This window comes from Lynx rufus, unplaced genomic scaffold, assembly GCF_022079265.1.
Source record: "Lynx rufus isolate CCGP_SWC_20201006 ecotype Redwood Valley unplaced genomic scaffold, mLynRuf1.p SCAF_17, whole genome shotgun sequence".
Classification (NCBI taxonomy): Eukaryota; Metazoa; Chordata; class Mammalia; order Carnivora; family Felidae; genus Lynx; species Lynx rufus.
The window spans coordinates 13,280,468-13,296,827 of NW_025814831.1; the positions used below are offsets into that span (position 1 = coordinate 13,280,468).

General features: G+C 37.4%; 1 protein-coding gene across 2 annotated transcripts in view; it reads left to right on the forward strand.

Moving 5' to 3' along the window:
* Positions 1 to 10,799, forward strand: part of TRIP11 (thyroid hormone receptor interactor 11) — a 62,859-nt gene extending 52,060 nt beyond the window's left edge. For both annotated transcript variants that reach the window (XM_047080209.1, XM_047080210.1), the window contains exons 17-21: positions 5,332 to 5,413; positions 6,226 to 6,340; positions 6,754 to 6,870; positions 8,167 to 8,311; positions 10,418 to 10,799. In XM_047080209.1, coding sequence (XP_046936165.1) covers positions 5,332 to 5,413; positions 6,226 to 6,340; positions 6,754 to 6,870; positions 8,167 to 8,311; positions 10,418 to 10,638 — 680 coding nt within the window. In that variant the 3' untranslated portion in view covers positions 10,639 to 10,799. The remainder of the gene's footprint in view (positions 1 to 5,331; positions 5,414 to 6,225; positions 6,341 to 6,753; positions 6,871 to 8,166; positions 8,312 to 10,417) is intronic.
* The last annotated feature ends 5,561 nt before the right edge of the window (positions 10,800 to 16,360 follow it).

The following is a 16,360-nucleotide window of genomic DNA, read 5'->3' on the forward strand; positions in this document are numbered from 1 at the left end:
CTATAGTGATGATGATACTCAGTAAGTGGCAACATTATTACAATGACTTGACTTTTCTCTGACAAAATTGCGGCCCTTTCTTTTGGGATTTGGCTAGTCTGTGTGAACCTTTTAAAATGAAAATATGTAACTTGATTCACGGTATTGTCTTTTGAAAAACTTTTGTTTCGACATGGAAAAATGCAGTACAAATTACTTGAATTCACACTGAAGGATTGAGGAAGGGGGGTAGAGGGGGAAAATAAATTTGATCTGGTTCCATTAAAGACGTTTATATAAAAAAAAATCTCTTGGGGCGCCTAGGTGGCGCAGTCGGTTAAGCGTCCGACTTCAGCCAGGTCACGATCTCGCGGTCCGTGAGTTCGAGCCCCGCGTCAGGCTCTGGGCTGGTGGCTCAGAGCCTGGAGCCTGTTTCCGATTCTGTGTCTCCCTCTCTCTCTGCCCCTCCCCCGTTCATGCTCTGTCTCTCTCTGTCCCAAAAATAAATAAACGTTGAAAAAAAAAAAATAAATAAATAAATAAAAAAATCTCTTAAATGCACATGGTAACTCTAATTTAATTGTACAAATAATCCAGGAGACCTCAATGTTGCTATTTCAGTGTAGTCCAGATTCTGATCTAGTGAAATTCAAATTAGTGAGGTTATACTGTATTAATAAAACTCTTTTCCTGTGCGTTCATTGCGAGGAAGTGGAATTTCAAAAATTACTTTTCATTCATCACTGAGTAATTTCAGTTATGGAATGAGAAAGCACTTGCCATGTACTCTATCTAGACCTTAAAATTCTATCATATGGTTGAAAAGAATGGAGTTAAAAGACAAAGCAGATGTAGTATGTCTCAACTTCACGTGTTAAATATAAGATTTCTTTAGAAAGTTTTCTTTGGTGTTATAAAGAAAATGATTGTATGTTAAGTTGACATTCTGTAATAAAAAGACCATCTAACTTCCAGCCTTTGCCTTAATTATATTTAATTAAATATTAAACAAAGAGGCTACGTTTCCTTATATTGAATTTCATGTATTAGATTTAAATTTATTTTTTAGGTAGTGTAGTGCAAGTAAGACACTAGACTCAAGTTTATTTACCAACACACCTGTAAATGAAATAATCTAACATTTTTTTCTTCCTTCGCGTGGCTCCTTTGCCTTGGTTCAAAAAGAGGATAAGACAAAATGGAGGCAAAATTATCGATGTTAATATAACCAAAGTGATACATTATTGGTATTGGTTAGGGGTAGGTTAAAAGATGGATTATTTTGTTATTTTAAGAAATCAGATGAATGAGTCCTAATGCTTTATATAGCACTTCACTGTTTAGAAAAGTCACATTTAATCAGTAGATTCAAAATCCTTTGAGATTAAGCATGCATATTTTACAAAATAGGCAACAAAGTCTGGCCCCGGTGACAGGACCGTGGTTCCTATCCAGGTCTTATTACAGGACCGTGATTCATATATTCTCCTGACCTTCAAGTCCTGTTCCAATCACTTTTCTCAGTCAGGTGACTGTTAAAAAGTCTGACTTGAGTCTTGTCCAAGAGAGCTAAGTCATGCAATAGCCAAATGACTTTGTAAGGAGTGTGACTTAATTTTACGATGTGCTGTGAAGATAGTATTACAGTGCAGTGTTACTCATCACAAATAAAATGTAAAGTTACAACGAGCCGATTTGTTGTAGTCAGTTACATTTTATGTTCAATTTTGATTGTAAATCAAGTGATGAAGACCATGGTGTCCTCTCTAGGCATTCACAGAGAAGAGGCTGTGATCTGGCAGGTTTGAGGAACTCCTATACTTAGAGTAATTCTTCCCCTAAACTAGACTAATCTCACTTGCTTTATTGCTCAACTCTCAAGTGTATCCCCTGCCTTTTTTTTTTTTTTTTTTTTATTGTTTTCAACTTCCAAAGAATTATTTTGGCATGTTAGATTATTTCACAGGGATATTATATTTGGCTAAAAACCCATTTCTGAATAACCGTTATTTTGTCTGCCCATATAAATACAGTTCTGATTTCAAATTGTGGTTTGAATTAGTGTTCAGTTTTTGTGGAGAAATCTTCAGGATCTCTGATGGGAGGAAAATAAGGGTGCCTCGAGAAAGAGAGAAGTCCATAGGGGCCTTTGAAGTCAGTATTGCCTTTCTGTCCTAAACCTTTCCTAGTTCATACGGTTCTTCCAAGCCCTCCCCCAAAATTCTGAGGGTCTTTTCCTAGACTTAAATACCAGAATACATTGAAAGTACTACATGAGTTTGAACCGTTCCAGGCGTGCCTGCAAGCATATGCAGGGTTATCAATTCTGTCACATTAGTTTAGGACTAACTTAATATTCTGATGAGTTTGAGAAATTTTTACCCTATTATTTTGGCCATGAGGATGTTATGACCCTACCATTCAGAACAGAGATTTTAATCAGAATTATAACCATTCTTGATGAATTTTCATCAAGAAAATATTTTTGACTTGAACTTTATTAAGACAGATTTCTTGATCTGTTTTTTATAGAGCAAGGTTAAATTTTTCTAATTTTACTAAAATTTTAATCAGAATCAATTCTTTGCTTTGTGCATATTACTCTGAAGGTGTCTGTCGTTCAGTTTTATCTTTCTTTTGTTTTTTTAATAAGAGACGATATACTGTAGTGGTTATATCCTGGTTATGCTCCAAAGCAGTGCTATCCAATAAAAATATAATGCAAGCCACATGTATAATTTAATAATGTTTAGTAGCCAGGTGAAGTTGACTTTAGTAACATAATTTATATATCCCAGTATATCCAGAATATTATAATTTTGATATATAATCAATATAAAAAATCCTTAATTTTAGAAAAAGTTAGATAGGAGAAGGGAAATATGAGAGACGAGAAAGGTGGAGGTAAGCTTGACCTCTGGTTTTCTGCTACCTTTCCATAGTGGGGGAGGGTGAAACAGAAGACTGTGCTCATTGTTACTCTGGCTCTTGCTTTAGCTCATGAGTGGGATGATAGATTCAGAACATTGACACGAGATTAGTTTACTTACTGTTCATAGTTGAGAATTCTATTTACATTCAGAATGCAGTGTTAGGGCCCAAAGAGTACCATGTGTTCATTGTATATATGTGCCTGTTGAGAATCCAAAATCTTTTACTGACTCAAACTTTAATAATAATCTTGTTCTCTCTCTCCCTCTCCCTCTCCCTCTCCCTCTCCCTCTCCCTCTCCCTCTCTCTCTCTCTCTCTCTTGTTTTAATGTCCAAGCTTAAATTCCTTACTGGTAAGACAGGAAAGGAAACGTTTGTAGTAGATTTTCCGAACACAAACTTTGCTTTTATAATATGGTTATGGCAACCATCTCTATTTTGGTAAAGTTAGCCTATTATATGAATTACATTTTGCAATTTAGATTTTTGCAATTTAGAAGGACCACAAGCCATTGCAAACAGTTAAACTGAACATTTTTGTATATGCGTTTAGTACTCTAAATCAGAACATTAGGCATTGTGCAAGGCAGAATGAAAACATAAAGCAGATGGACCTGGCCTAATCTGTAGGGTTCAGATGAAACTTTGAGGAAGTGACCCTAGGACCTTAGATATGGAGGTGCTGATGGAAAAGAGCTTTTCAAGTAGAAGAAAAAACATTGGTAGAGGTTGCATAGTTGGAATTGAGAGTCTGGAAATAAACCGTACTTTTATGATCAATTGGTTTTCAACAAGCGTGCCAAAAGAATACTTTTTCAACATATGGTGCTGGAACAACCGGATGTCCACATGCACAAGAACAAAATCAATCCCTTACCTCACACCGTGCGTGAGAATTAACTCAGCATGCATCACAGACCTGCATTTTAAAGTCACAATTATAACATTAAAAAAAAGGGGGGGGGTGCCTGGGTGGCTCAGTCGGTTAAGCGTCCGGTTTCGGCTCAGGTCACGGTCTCGCGGTCCGTGAGTTCGGGCCCCGCGTCGGGCTCTGTGCTGACAGCTCAGAGCCTGGAGCCTGCTTCGGATTCTGTGTCTCCCTCTCTCTCTGCCCCTCTCCTGCTCATGCTCTGCCTCTCTCTGTCTCAAAAATAAGTAAAAACATTAAAAAAAAAATAAAGTCACAATTCTAAAACTCTCAGAACAAAACATAGGAGTAAATCTTTGTGATGTTAAATTAGGCATTGATTTGTTAGATGTGACTCTAAAAGCACAAATAACAAAAGAAAAAATAAATTGGACTTCATCAAAATTGACAACTCTGGTAAATAAAAGGATGCCATCAAGAAAGCAAAATGACATCCCACGGAATGGGTGAAAATATTTACAAGTTCTGTATCTGACAAGGGACTTGTATCCAGCTACTACCTGGAAAATGCAGCATAATTCAAAGAGTAGGTTTGTGGAAAGAGATCGGAGTCCAGTGTTTGGATTGGAGTGTTTCTCGATTCGAAAAGTAGAGTTCTGCTGCAAAGCAGTCGCCTCTTCATTTCTTTCAGATCCAAACTTGTCATCTAACTTGGATAGGCATCTCCTTCAGCTCAAACTCTCCATTTCTCAGGTGGCAGGTATCAACACCCCATGGGCGTGGCCGAGCGTTCCTTAGTCTGGGGATCGTTGGCCCCACGGCACGGCCGGATATATGAACAGGGTACTCTTGTTGTAATTCTAGACTTTGCCTATAATACTGCTTGGATTCCAGCTGTTTCACCAAGATTTTACAGATTTTGCTTCCTTTTTAAACAAATGAGAATTATAAAGTAGTCCAGCATCCTTCTGAATTAGTCGTATAAGCTACAGTCATCTTGATTAGTGTGTTAGAACCAGTGATCTGAGTTGTATTTTGCAAGTTCTGTGCCTCAGAATACTTTGTCCTAGGAGCTGCATCCGAGCCATGCTCTTAGTTGTGTTAAATACTCTTCTTAGCTCACCAGAAACCAGTCCAGCCAGGAAAATGGAAAAAGGAAAATCTAAAATTGTCCTTTCCATTTCTTCCCATTAAAGAGTGGCTCTGGAAATGTTTTATACAAGGAAGCAGTGGTGAAAAATCTCTTTTTTGCTATTAAGTTTCTGAAGAGAATGAAACCCTTTTTTTGGTTTTTAAATTTTCTATTAAACAATTGATTGGGGGGGGGGCAGATAAACCATGTGAATTAGTGCATACTCTGGCTGCTAGGTAATTTCTATACCAGAAAGCCTAGTTTCCTGAACCAAGAAGAGATGGAACTAATTGAATGTCACTAATTAGAGTAAGTGTATGTATGCAGATTTTGCAGGAAAGATGTTATAAACCTCATTATATATTCATCCAGGCTATTTTAATCCATTAACGACTCTCTTTATTCACATGTTTTAAAACAGATGAGCTCCGACAAGAAATGCTGGACGATGTACAAAAGAAATTGATGAACTTAGTCAACAGCACAGAAGGAAAAGTGGACAAGTATGCTCTGCCTATTAACTTTTATGTATTTTATGGAGATTACCTTTATGGTGAAAACAGCTTCTACATGTAGATGTTTATGTGTGATTAAGTTTTTTAAAAGCCTTTTCTTGTATGGTGATGAGATGTAGGTCGTTTTCATGAGGCGTCAGTAGAATAACTTAACTTCTCTTGGTTTTTAAAGACTTCTCCCAGCTCAAATTACTTTTCTTGAAACCATATGGAAGAGTTAAAACACCACCATAATATGAAGCACTTAGAAAATAGAAAGTTTTATTCTTATCATTCTTTTTAGTTCTCTTTAGCTGTCCTTAAATAAACATACCTTGTCTGAAACCTAGGTATATATGTAACATGTCATTAATGTTTTAAAGATTTAGATATTATTAGCAAATTTTTAATAAACGTGAGTGGGGAGGTATAAGCGTAACTGTTAAGCACAAGGAGTGTCGTCACCACTTAAGGTGGGGAGGGAGAAATCCTAAGTATCTTACAGTAGAGCCCAGATAGGCACCGAAAGTTACTTACCTAGGCGCTGTCTCAGTTGATTGATTTATTTGTTGGAGAAAATGAGTGGGTAATAAATGATGTTTTAAAAGGTATCCGTTTTTTAGGTTGTTCGAAATATTCTCCATTAGACTTGTCAAGATTTTTTTTTAAGTACTTTAAAACGTTTTATCGTTTAGTGTTTTTTGTAACAATTGCTTAAGTATAATTAAATATTCATATGTTCAGTGTTTATTGTTTGGGGACACTAAGTATTGGGATAAGTGTTGAGTTAGCTTGAGCTGTTTCTGCCTTTATTTTCACAGAGTCCTCATGAGAAACCTCTTCATTGGACATTTCCATACACCAAAACATCAGCGCCATGAGGTGTTACGATTAATGGGAAGCGTCCTGGGTATCAAGAGGGAGGAAATGGAGCAGGTAACCAAACAATTGGAAGTCATTCTGAATATATTCATAATTCACATAGTGGCATCATTTAAAATTATCTTCTTTACTCAGTATTAGGTAACTTTTCATTTTTCTCAGTAACGTGGAAATGGAACCGTTTCATACTGTAGTGAAGAGGTGAATTTGTTCAGTTTGTATAGTGTTAGTTCCGTAACTACGTCTCCTATCAGAGGGCTGAAATTTTGAGACATGGCAGTCCTCAACTTTTACTTGAGATAGTGCTTGGGATGACATTTTATTGTATTGGTAGCCTCTCTCACTAGGAAACATTTACTGGGAATTGGACTTGAAAAGCATAGTTCGCTACCATCTGAAATCATGTAAAAATAGTTTTTTCTTTTCTTGTATTGATAACATTTTTCTGTTTGAAAATAATCTTTCAGTTGCTTCATGAAGATCAGGGTGGTGTTACCAGGTGGATGACTGGATGGCTTGGAGGAGGATCCAAAAGCGTCCCCAACACACCTCTGAGACCAAATCAGCAATCTGTGCTGAACAGTGTAAGAGCCAATTTTATTCTTGCTGAATATGAGTGGTGCAATGATTGTACATCACATTCATTCGCAAAAACCAGATTTCTTTTTTACGTTATTTTATTATACAGACCTTTGATTTTGGAATTGTGGAAACTGAGATCTCCGGAGAGATTAGCGTAAGGATCATAAGCCAGTTTAAATAATTTTATTTCATATATGTTTCGTTTTAACTTTTTATTTATATGGTACTTTTATTTTTCAAAGTACTAAGTATTTTTTTCCTTTGTATTTGATCATACTGCTATAGGCACACAGCCATTTGTCTTGCTACTAAATGACGAGATTCTTAAAGACAGAGGCTATGCATGTTTGTGTCCACCTAGTCCTTGAACACTTACTACCGAGCACCTGCTCTGTACCAGACTGTTCTCAGCTTGGGGGATGCACCAGCAAACCAGAAGACAAAGCACCTCCCCTCCACAGATCTACATCTTGGCAGGAGGAGGCATTAATAAACATGAAAACATAGTGCCTACTAGTCTTCATGAATATTGATAAATTGAGTAGCTCAAGCTGCCCGGCTGGCTTAGAGCATGCAACTCTTCGTCTCAGGGTCATGGGTTTGAGCCCCACGTTGGGCATAGAGATTACTTAACTAAATAAAAACTAAAAAAATTTAAAAATAAAAACAATAAATTGAGTAGTAGCTCTGTGAATCAGAATGTGGAGTTTTCTTATTTTACTTTGTTTTTTAATAAAGAGGAAACTGATGCTAGGTGATATACCCAGAGTTGGTTGAAGATAAACAATACCCTATTTTAAATTGGATGGCATAAAGTTTGTTTTAAAGGAAAAGTCTACAACTACATTGTGTTAATCTGATAATCTTACTGGTGAGCTGCTGCTGTGTATTCATCGATTGGATGTTACTTTAGAAAAATATGACTATTTAATACTGTTTTCCATCAATATAGTGTTTCATGTCCATGTAAACAGTTATTAAAATGATTTAAGGCTTGATGTCTGAAGTGCCATCGGGTAGCTAATTATGACTGTGAGGTTGGTAACAAGTGTTTGATCAAACATCATTGATTACATTGCTAAAGATTTTAATTGATCTGTAACTAAAGCACTAGTAGTTTTATTTGTTCATATAAACAATTGTTTCATTAATTGTTCATATTACTTATAAAAAATGATTCAGAAGGCATGATTTGTTTTTGATATTTGGAGTAGCTGGTACATTTTCTTAATTGTAGAAATATAATATATATGTAATTTATAATATCTGCCTAATTAACCCAAATACTGTTTCCTTAGTCTTTTTCAGAACTTTTTGTTAAATTTCTAGAAACAGAATCTCACCCATCTGTTCCACCACCAAAGCTTTCTGTTCATGATCTGAAACCTCTGGATTCACCAGGAAGGAGAAAGGCAGTTACAAATGTGCCAGAAAGTTTTAAAGGTAAAACCAGATACTTACTTAGTTTTTCTACAGTTTAAAAAATTGAATGTTTAATATATAATTATGGTTTATAGTGATATTAACTAAATTTTTAGTGTTTCTGAAAATGTACAGTGACTTCTCCCAACATTCCAGTAAGGCATTAGATTTTGCCTCATATATTCTTACAGCAATCTGATGATGCTTAATTGGCTTGGATTAGCTTAAACAGTGTGGAGTATTTTTCTTTTGTATATTGGAATAATTCTGTCTGCATAAGCCACTTTGAATTCTTTTTGGAAGTGCTGGTGAACTGGTAAACCTTTGCTTGGTCACCTGTTTTTCCTTCCTACTAAGGATACTTATTGCTAAATTAGAGTTAAAAGTGTATAGTTAAAGATTTTTTTCCCTGTGGACATCTAAGTGTTACACTCAATAACCAAACCGTGGTATGTTAATAATACTTATAAGAGCAGTACAGTAAACTGGCTTAGACATCCAAGAATGTATTGAAAGTATTCTTATGTGTTAAACGGTCTGCCTAGAAGCAAATGGTCTGGTGGTTGTATGATCTGTATGCATAGCTTTCTATCCCACTAGGTCATAAGGGTCTTATTTATATTTATATCACCTATTTTGGCATGCGTGAAATTTTCTTGAAAATGAAGTATAATCCATTAGACTATAAACAGATTCTTGATTAGAAAGTCTCTCTTTTATCTGAAGTCTACATATTTTAATACAGACTAACTTGTTTGCTAGTTGGACTATAAAGGTGTGTGTTACTTTATACCCAAGTTCATATCACATCAGATACGTAAATTTGAATAAAATATTAAAGAATTTATATTCTGAAATTCAAAACAAATTGCCTTAAGTCATTTAGCTGTTTCTATTTTCCTGAACTTTGATAAAAAGAGAAATGGTAAAATCTGTTTTGGGAAAAGGTTTGGCCACTAAATTTAGTGAAAAGTCATCAAGACCTTACTAAAAATGCTTTCTTCCTGCTACACTAGGTTGTAGTGTCTTCACGTGGATTCCAAAATTCATTGCGGCAAGATCTCCTGCTCCCAGCTCTGCCCCTCCCTCTCCTCCTCTTTCTTTCTCTCCTCCTCTCCACTTACCAGGCTATGTTCCCAGCTTGGTTTGGATCGATCAGAGACCAAAGCTAGTGATGTTCTGAGCTGGTATAGGGTTTGCATTTAAAGAAAAGCAAGCCTACTCTTTAATCCTGGATTCAGAAGTATGTGGCAAGGGTCAGAGCTTACTAAGGGGCACCGGAAGCTTTTCCAGAGTTTGGAAAGCTGTCATTCACACGGAAGTAAAGCTTGGAGACCCAGGCTACTTGACGATGAGTTGATTTGATGAATTTGTCTCAATGCTTTCTTTGTTCTAGAGGTTACTCTTCATTTGAGTTTCCCATTGCTGAGTGGTGCTTGTCTCTTAACAGTGACGTGGTTAGCGGTCTCGGGTAACAAAGCGGAATTCTATCCACCAAGACATCAGGGCATAAACAAATACCTCTTCCCATAAAAACTAGTTTCAGCCTAACTTTATAGAGAAATAATCTAAGGAAGAATTGTTTCAAACCTTTGAATGTTAAAAAGAGGAGGATCAGGTAACATAATGTATATCTTGTTTTTCTTTGGGTAAATTAATGTCAGATCTGATTGTTACCACTGTGGTGTTGGTGCCAGTTTTTTTCATGGCCTTCATAATTATTGGGGGAAAACAAGTTCTCAAGTCTGTCATCTTTATGGTAAGTAGTTACAAAATTTGCGTGCATCGTAACATAGAAAACGCCCTCTAAAAGGCAGTTCTTAAAGGAAATGAAGTTTATCAGTTATGTAAGTGGTATTTAAGTGTCAAACAACGTTAATGCGTTTCATAAAGTATTGGCTGTATATATAGGTATTCCTATCCCTTCCCTGTTCTTTGTCCGTTCATCTCTCTTGCTGTTTGTCTTCTTTCACCCTCTATGTGTCGTAGACTCTGCTTAGCAGATCCAGAACCCAGCAGCGTAAGAATTAAATTTATTTGGGGGCCCAATCTAGGAACCGAGAACACATGTACACCGTTAACCAAATCACATATAGGCGACTGAACAGCTTGTGTTTTATCATGTAGATGGCACAGAATCCAGATCTGGTAGAAGAACAGATGTGAATCCATTCCTGGCTCCCCGCTCTGCGGCTGTGCCTCTTATGAACCCGGCGGGACTTGGACCTGGTGGGCCTGGGCATCTGCTCCTGAAACCCATCTCCGATGTGTTGCCCACGTTTACACCCTTGCCAGTGTCACCCGACAACAGTGCTGGAGTTGTGTTGAAAGACCTTTTAAAGCAGTAGATGATTCCCAAGCCAGAGACAAACACGTGGCACTTTAAAGAAACCATGAACACTACGTGTGTGTACTTTATCACAAAGTGGCCTTTTGGAGAAAGTCATGTAATTGTTCGCAGTTGTATATTCTCTAAACTTAATAAAAATATTCTTATTGCTTTTAGAAATTGCAGGTGTCCCAGGAGGAAGTGTTTGCTATAATACATGCTGTTTTCCTTCTCTGATTTGACCTTTAATTTAAGCTAGAAACATTTTATTTTTTAATTTACAAATAATAAAAAAGATAAAGATAAAAATTTCTAGTAGCTTATATCAGCTCTTTACTTCTTCCTATGATTTTCAAGCTCATTTAAGTTAGAGACGCGTGGTCTATCTTTTAAAGATAATCAAGAGACTTAGAAAAAGAGGAAGCGGCAGAAGAAAACAAGTAGCGGCTTTTCTCTAAGTGCTGAAACATATATTCATCTTGAGAGGGCTCTGTGTCGACAGGCCAGCAACACGGTTGTCCCTGGGAGATTGTAGGTGTCCTGAGGTGGAATGTGTGTTTGTTTGCTTCTATGCAATTTTATCCCAGGTGTAGATTGATGTGATCACCACTACAATACAGAGACCAGATGGTTTCATCAGGGGTCTCTCGTGCTGCCCCGCGATGTTTTATAATCGTGGCCACCTCCTTCCCTACGCACATCCCCTCCCAACCCCTGGCAACCACCGACCGCTCTCCAGCTCTGTAACTTTGTCACGTCGGGAGGGCTGTGTAAATGGACTCCTGCGGTATGTTGTTACCTTTGACATCGGCTTTTTTCACTCCGTGCACTTCCCTTGAGACCCATCCAGGTTGTTGCCCGTATGGGTAATTTGTTCCTTTTTGACATGAGTACATACTGCGGAGATAGGATTTAGTTTTATGAGCCAAGTTATCCTCTTAAAACCGTTTCCTCACACACAGACACACAACTTTCATGTGAGTGTTAAGTCACACGGCTGCATTTAGGTACCTATAATTAGCAATATCACTAAACATGATACCTCCTGCCTCTGTCCGAGGCGTGAAGGGAGAGGTACGCAGATCCAGTAGTTCTCCATTGTCCTCTCACCCTCACGGTCACTGAAGGTAGTGACGTCACTGCAGCAACACCAGCACCAGGTGTTTGGAACTTAAGAGTAAGGGAGTAGGTCTTTAATTTTTTATAAACCCGTCATAAGATTCAGTCCCTGACTTGGAACTTAATTATATCAAGACGTTCATGTTTGTGTTAGTTGTTGAAGTTGTACATTTAAAGACATGTCTTGCAAATTTTGTACATTTCAGTATGTCTTTAACATAGAAACATCTGTGTAACAAGGAAAGGTGAAAATAATACTAATCCAAATATGTAAATAGGCCTGGCTCTGGCCAGAGCTCAGTTTGATTGTAAATTTTGCTGTGATTAACTGTATACTTTGTGTACTGTATTTAGATTGGAAGATTGGAAGTCTTCGCGTACAGATGGGTAAAACTTGTTTCTCTGAAATGTGCAGTAGCTGAGACATTGCTGCTTCAGAACATCACCTGTCTCCTGAGCTAATGTATTTACACTGCCGTTCTTGATTTAGTATACTTTAAAGGAAGCTGTCGTCCAGGTTCTATGTTAGGACTGGGCGACTGCCTCATGTCCGTTTTGCCCATTATTATTTCTTATGAAATTATTACCCTTCGGTTTTATATGATCTTTCCAAAGATACTTTCACTGGCCATCTTAAATTATTTGCTGCTTGCCATTGAAGTTTCATTTCAGTGTGGAGCATCTGAAATAAAAGTTTCTAAGTTAAAAGAAAAAAAAGACACATGATCCTTCATTTTGAAGAAACAGAACATGCAAAAAAGCTTTGTCTTTTAATTTGAAAAGGAGATGCATGGTGCATATTTAAATAACATATCATATTTTAAATGCCTTTTATGACATTTTGAGTATTTCCTTCCCTGCTCAAAACAGCCTCGCCTCCCACCCCTTGTTTAACGTAAGTTTGAAAGCTGTTCTGGGTGGGTTGCATATCTAAACTTCACAGCATGACCTTACATGGCTGCTATTTAAATAAGTATGTGACCTTGTCCTCAAGCTGTAGTACCTAATGGTTCAGTTGTATCGGGGTTGAAACTATAGCTCACTGGTATGCATACTAAGTGTTTGTTGATCCAAAGCAGACTTAACTCATCCACTTTTCTGAAACGAAGTTGAGTCAGAGATGAACCATCTGCTCAAGGAATCATCTTAGTAACCATACGATGATGAAGCATATCATTCTAATGTTAGCAAGAGGCCATTGCTAACAGTATTTTTACTGCAATATTTTAACTACAGTAGTTTTATTGTTTACTTCTCTGTAAACTTACTAGAATTTGTGGTTGAATTTTGCTTTAGCTGCCAGGCTTTCACAGCATTCCTAATGGTTTTCAGCCACTATAATACGGTAGAAAAGCCATCCAGCCATTGAATTTGATTTTAATAGAGTCCTGTATCACGGTTGGTCGAGTTTCAGGCCCTACCATTATTGATTTTTAAAAGAAAAAAATAAAAAACCAAAGGAAATAAGACCAGAACAACAAAAACATGGAGAAGGAATGACTTTCTTAAAACTAGTGAATTCCAATTTCAGCTATCCCCTGCAAATAAAACCTCCTGTGTATTTTAACCTTCTAATGGTTAACTGAAAGGGGGACAAAAGACTCAAAATACTTATCCAGTCAGTAGATGGAAAACAAACTATGTCTTCAGGGATAGGGAGTGATAAGAATTAGTGGGGAAGTGCCATATTGCGTCAAACTTAAAGCATTTGAATCTGATTTTTAAAGCTAACAAAGGTTTTCATATATCAAAGTATTGAAAACGTCTTCCATCAACAAAAATTATCTTTAATTTTGTAAATATCAAGTAAGTATAACTGATATTTATTTTCTATATTCCTATGGAAAAAGTAATGGTATTTTAATGTTCTGACATTTGTGATTATTTTCCAGTCTTTGCTTTTTAACTTATTAAGATTTCTCTAATTAAAATTGATAAGTTGTCTTTTGGTTTTTAGGGAAATATCTAAGTGTGGGAAATTTACAACCCAACCTTAATATTGGGTTGTGTTTTATAGAGCTAAAGTCAATGCATCTCTGAATTTCTCAGGAGCACTGCAAGGCAAAAAAAAAAAAAAAAAATACTCCAAATAAAAATGATATATGTAAGTTGGCAATGTCTTTATCCACAATAAAAAAATTTTTTTTAGCAAACAGCTGCTGACTTTTTCTTTAGAAGGGGGAGAAATGACTTACACATGTTGTTTATAGCAGCAGTTGATGAACTACGGAAGCTAATGTCTTCAAGTGTTCCCCGGATGTGGCTGTTAGGATACTATGTGAGCCTTGGAAATGTTAAGTATGAACAATTTAATAGATGCTGAGGATTTTGTGTGGAAAGGATCTGAGAGGTTTTAGCCAGCCTTTTAATTTTCTTTCAGAGGTAATATGCTCATTCGGGGCTTGGTTTTTCTGCAAGATAATCAGTTATGTCTTCATTTTTCCTGAGATGCGGCACTTGAGTATTGTTAACTGTTCGTGTGATGGTAGTATTGGAAGAAGCATGGCTTTTATTTATTTTTTAAGATTTTAAAAATTTAAATCCAAGTTAACATATAGTGTAATAACAATTTCAGGAGTAGAATTTAGTGATTCACCACTTAAACATATAACACCCAGTGCTCATCCCAACAAGTGCCCTCCTTCCTTAACGCCCCTCACACATTTAGTCCACCCCCCCCCCCACCCAACACCCTGCCAGCAACCCTCGGTTCTCTGTGTTTAAGAGTGACTTATGGTTTGTCTCCCTCTCTGTTTTTATCTTATTTTTCCTTGCCTTTCCCTATGTTCATCTGTTGTGTTTCTTAAATGCCACATACGAGTGAAATCATATGTTTGTCTTTCTCTGACTTCTTTTGCTTAGCATAATACACTCTAGTTCCAACCACATTGTTGCAAATGGCAAGATTTCACTCTTTTTGATTGCTGAGTAATATTCCGTTGTATCTATATACCACATCCTTATCCATTCATCAGTTGATGGACATTTGGGCTTTTTCCATACTTCAGCTATTGTCGATAGTGTTGCTGTAAACCATCGGGGTGCATGTGCCCCTTCAAATCAGCACTTCTGTATCCTTTGGATAAATTCCTAGTAGTGCTATTGCTGGGTCGTAGGGTATTTCTATTTTTAATTTTTTGAGGAACCTCCATACTTTTTTCCAGAGTGGCTGCACCAGTTTGCATTCCCACCAGCGGCACAAAAGTGTTCCCCTTGTTCTGCATCCTTGCCAACATCTGTTGTTGCCTGAGTTGTTAATGGTAGCCATTCTGACAGGGGTGAGGTGGTATCTCAGTGTGGTTTTGATTTGCATTTCCCTGATGATGAGTGATGTTGAGCATCTTTTCATGTGTCTGTTAGCCATCTGGATGTCTTCTTTGGAAAAGTGTCTATTCATGTCTTTAAGGAGCATGCCTTTTAAAGTTGAGAGATGAGGTACTGATTTTGATTGACCCTTTCTTTGCGACCTTTAACAAAATTGCGTTGGCTATGAGATTGATTTTTTTTTTCATCTCTCAAATAACACCCACATAGTAAATGATCAAATGACACATTCATTCACAATATTGAATGAATACATGTACCACTTGTGGAAATGCTTTACAAAATCTATAGTTCTACACAGATGTTAGAAGTTGTGATTATTACTGCCCCAAAGTGGCTAAGAATATCAGGAGTGGGGTATTACTGAAGCCTAGGGTTGTTTCAAGAAGGTAGGGAGAGATCAAAAGTATGAAGTGCTTGCTGCACCTGGAAGATAAGTTTTAAGAATCCATTGGATTTAGGGACCTGGAAGTTGTTGGCTTTGAGTTTGAGCAGTGTTAGTGGAGTGGCAGAAAGAAAACCCATATTGTCAAGTGAGTTGAGTAGGTGATGAGCAAATGGAGATGTGTTTGTAGGCAACTCTTCGGAGAAGTCAGACTTTGAAGGGGAAAGAGGACATGAGTAGGCGAGGAGTGGGGTGGAGGGAGAGTTGTGTTAAAGCTCAGAGGCTGAAGACAGTGTGGAGAGTTCCTGAGAAGGGGGAGCTGATAGAATCAGAACTCGGAGGGTTGGGAGAGAGGAAAGATGCCTTTATTGGGACAGGAGTGATGAAAGAGCAGAGGCGGATGGCAGGTGCATCAGGGTGGAGGGAAGTTGTGGGAATTAGGTGAGGTTGGCAAGGAGTTTATCTGCTGAAAATGATGGGGTGGGGAGGGTCTGAGGCATGAGAAATCCAGTCAACTGGTAGAGACAGACGCGTGTCCAGATCACTGGAGAAGTGGGAGAGTACCAAGTGCTTGGGGGCTTCACGGGCAGGCAGACAGGAGCAGGGGGAATGGTGTTTAAGCACGTGTTAGAGCAAGAGTTGAGCTCTAGAAGAAAGCAAGCTGGCAAATTAAATGTCAGATAAAAGTCAAACGTTTCTTCCCCTAACCAGTTCTCATGGGATATAAAATGTTACTAACCTGACCCTTGTTTTCCTGTCCTTGGGACTTAGGTCATGTGAACACATGATATATCTGAGGGTTTTACAGCATGCCTTTGCCATAATTTAATACATCCAGTAAGTTAATAATTCATTATAATTACAACAGTATTTGTTTTGGAGATAAAGGAAAATTGAAGAATGTTAAATAAGA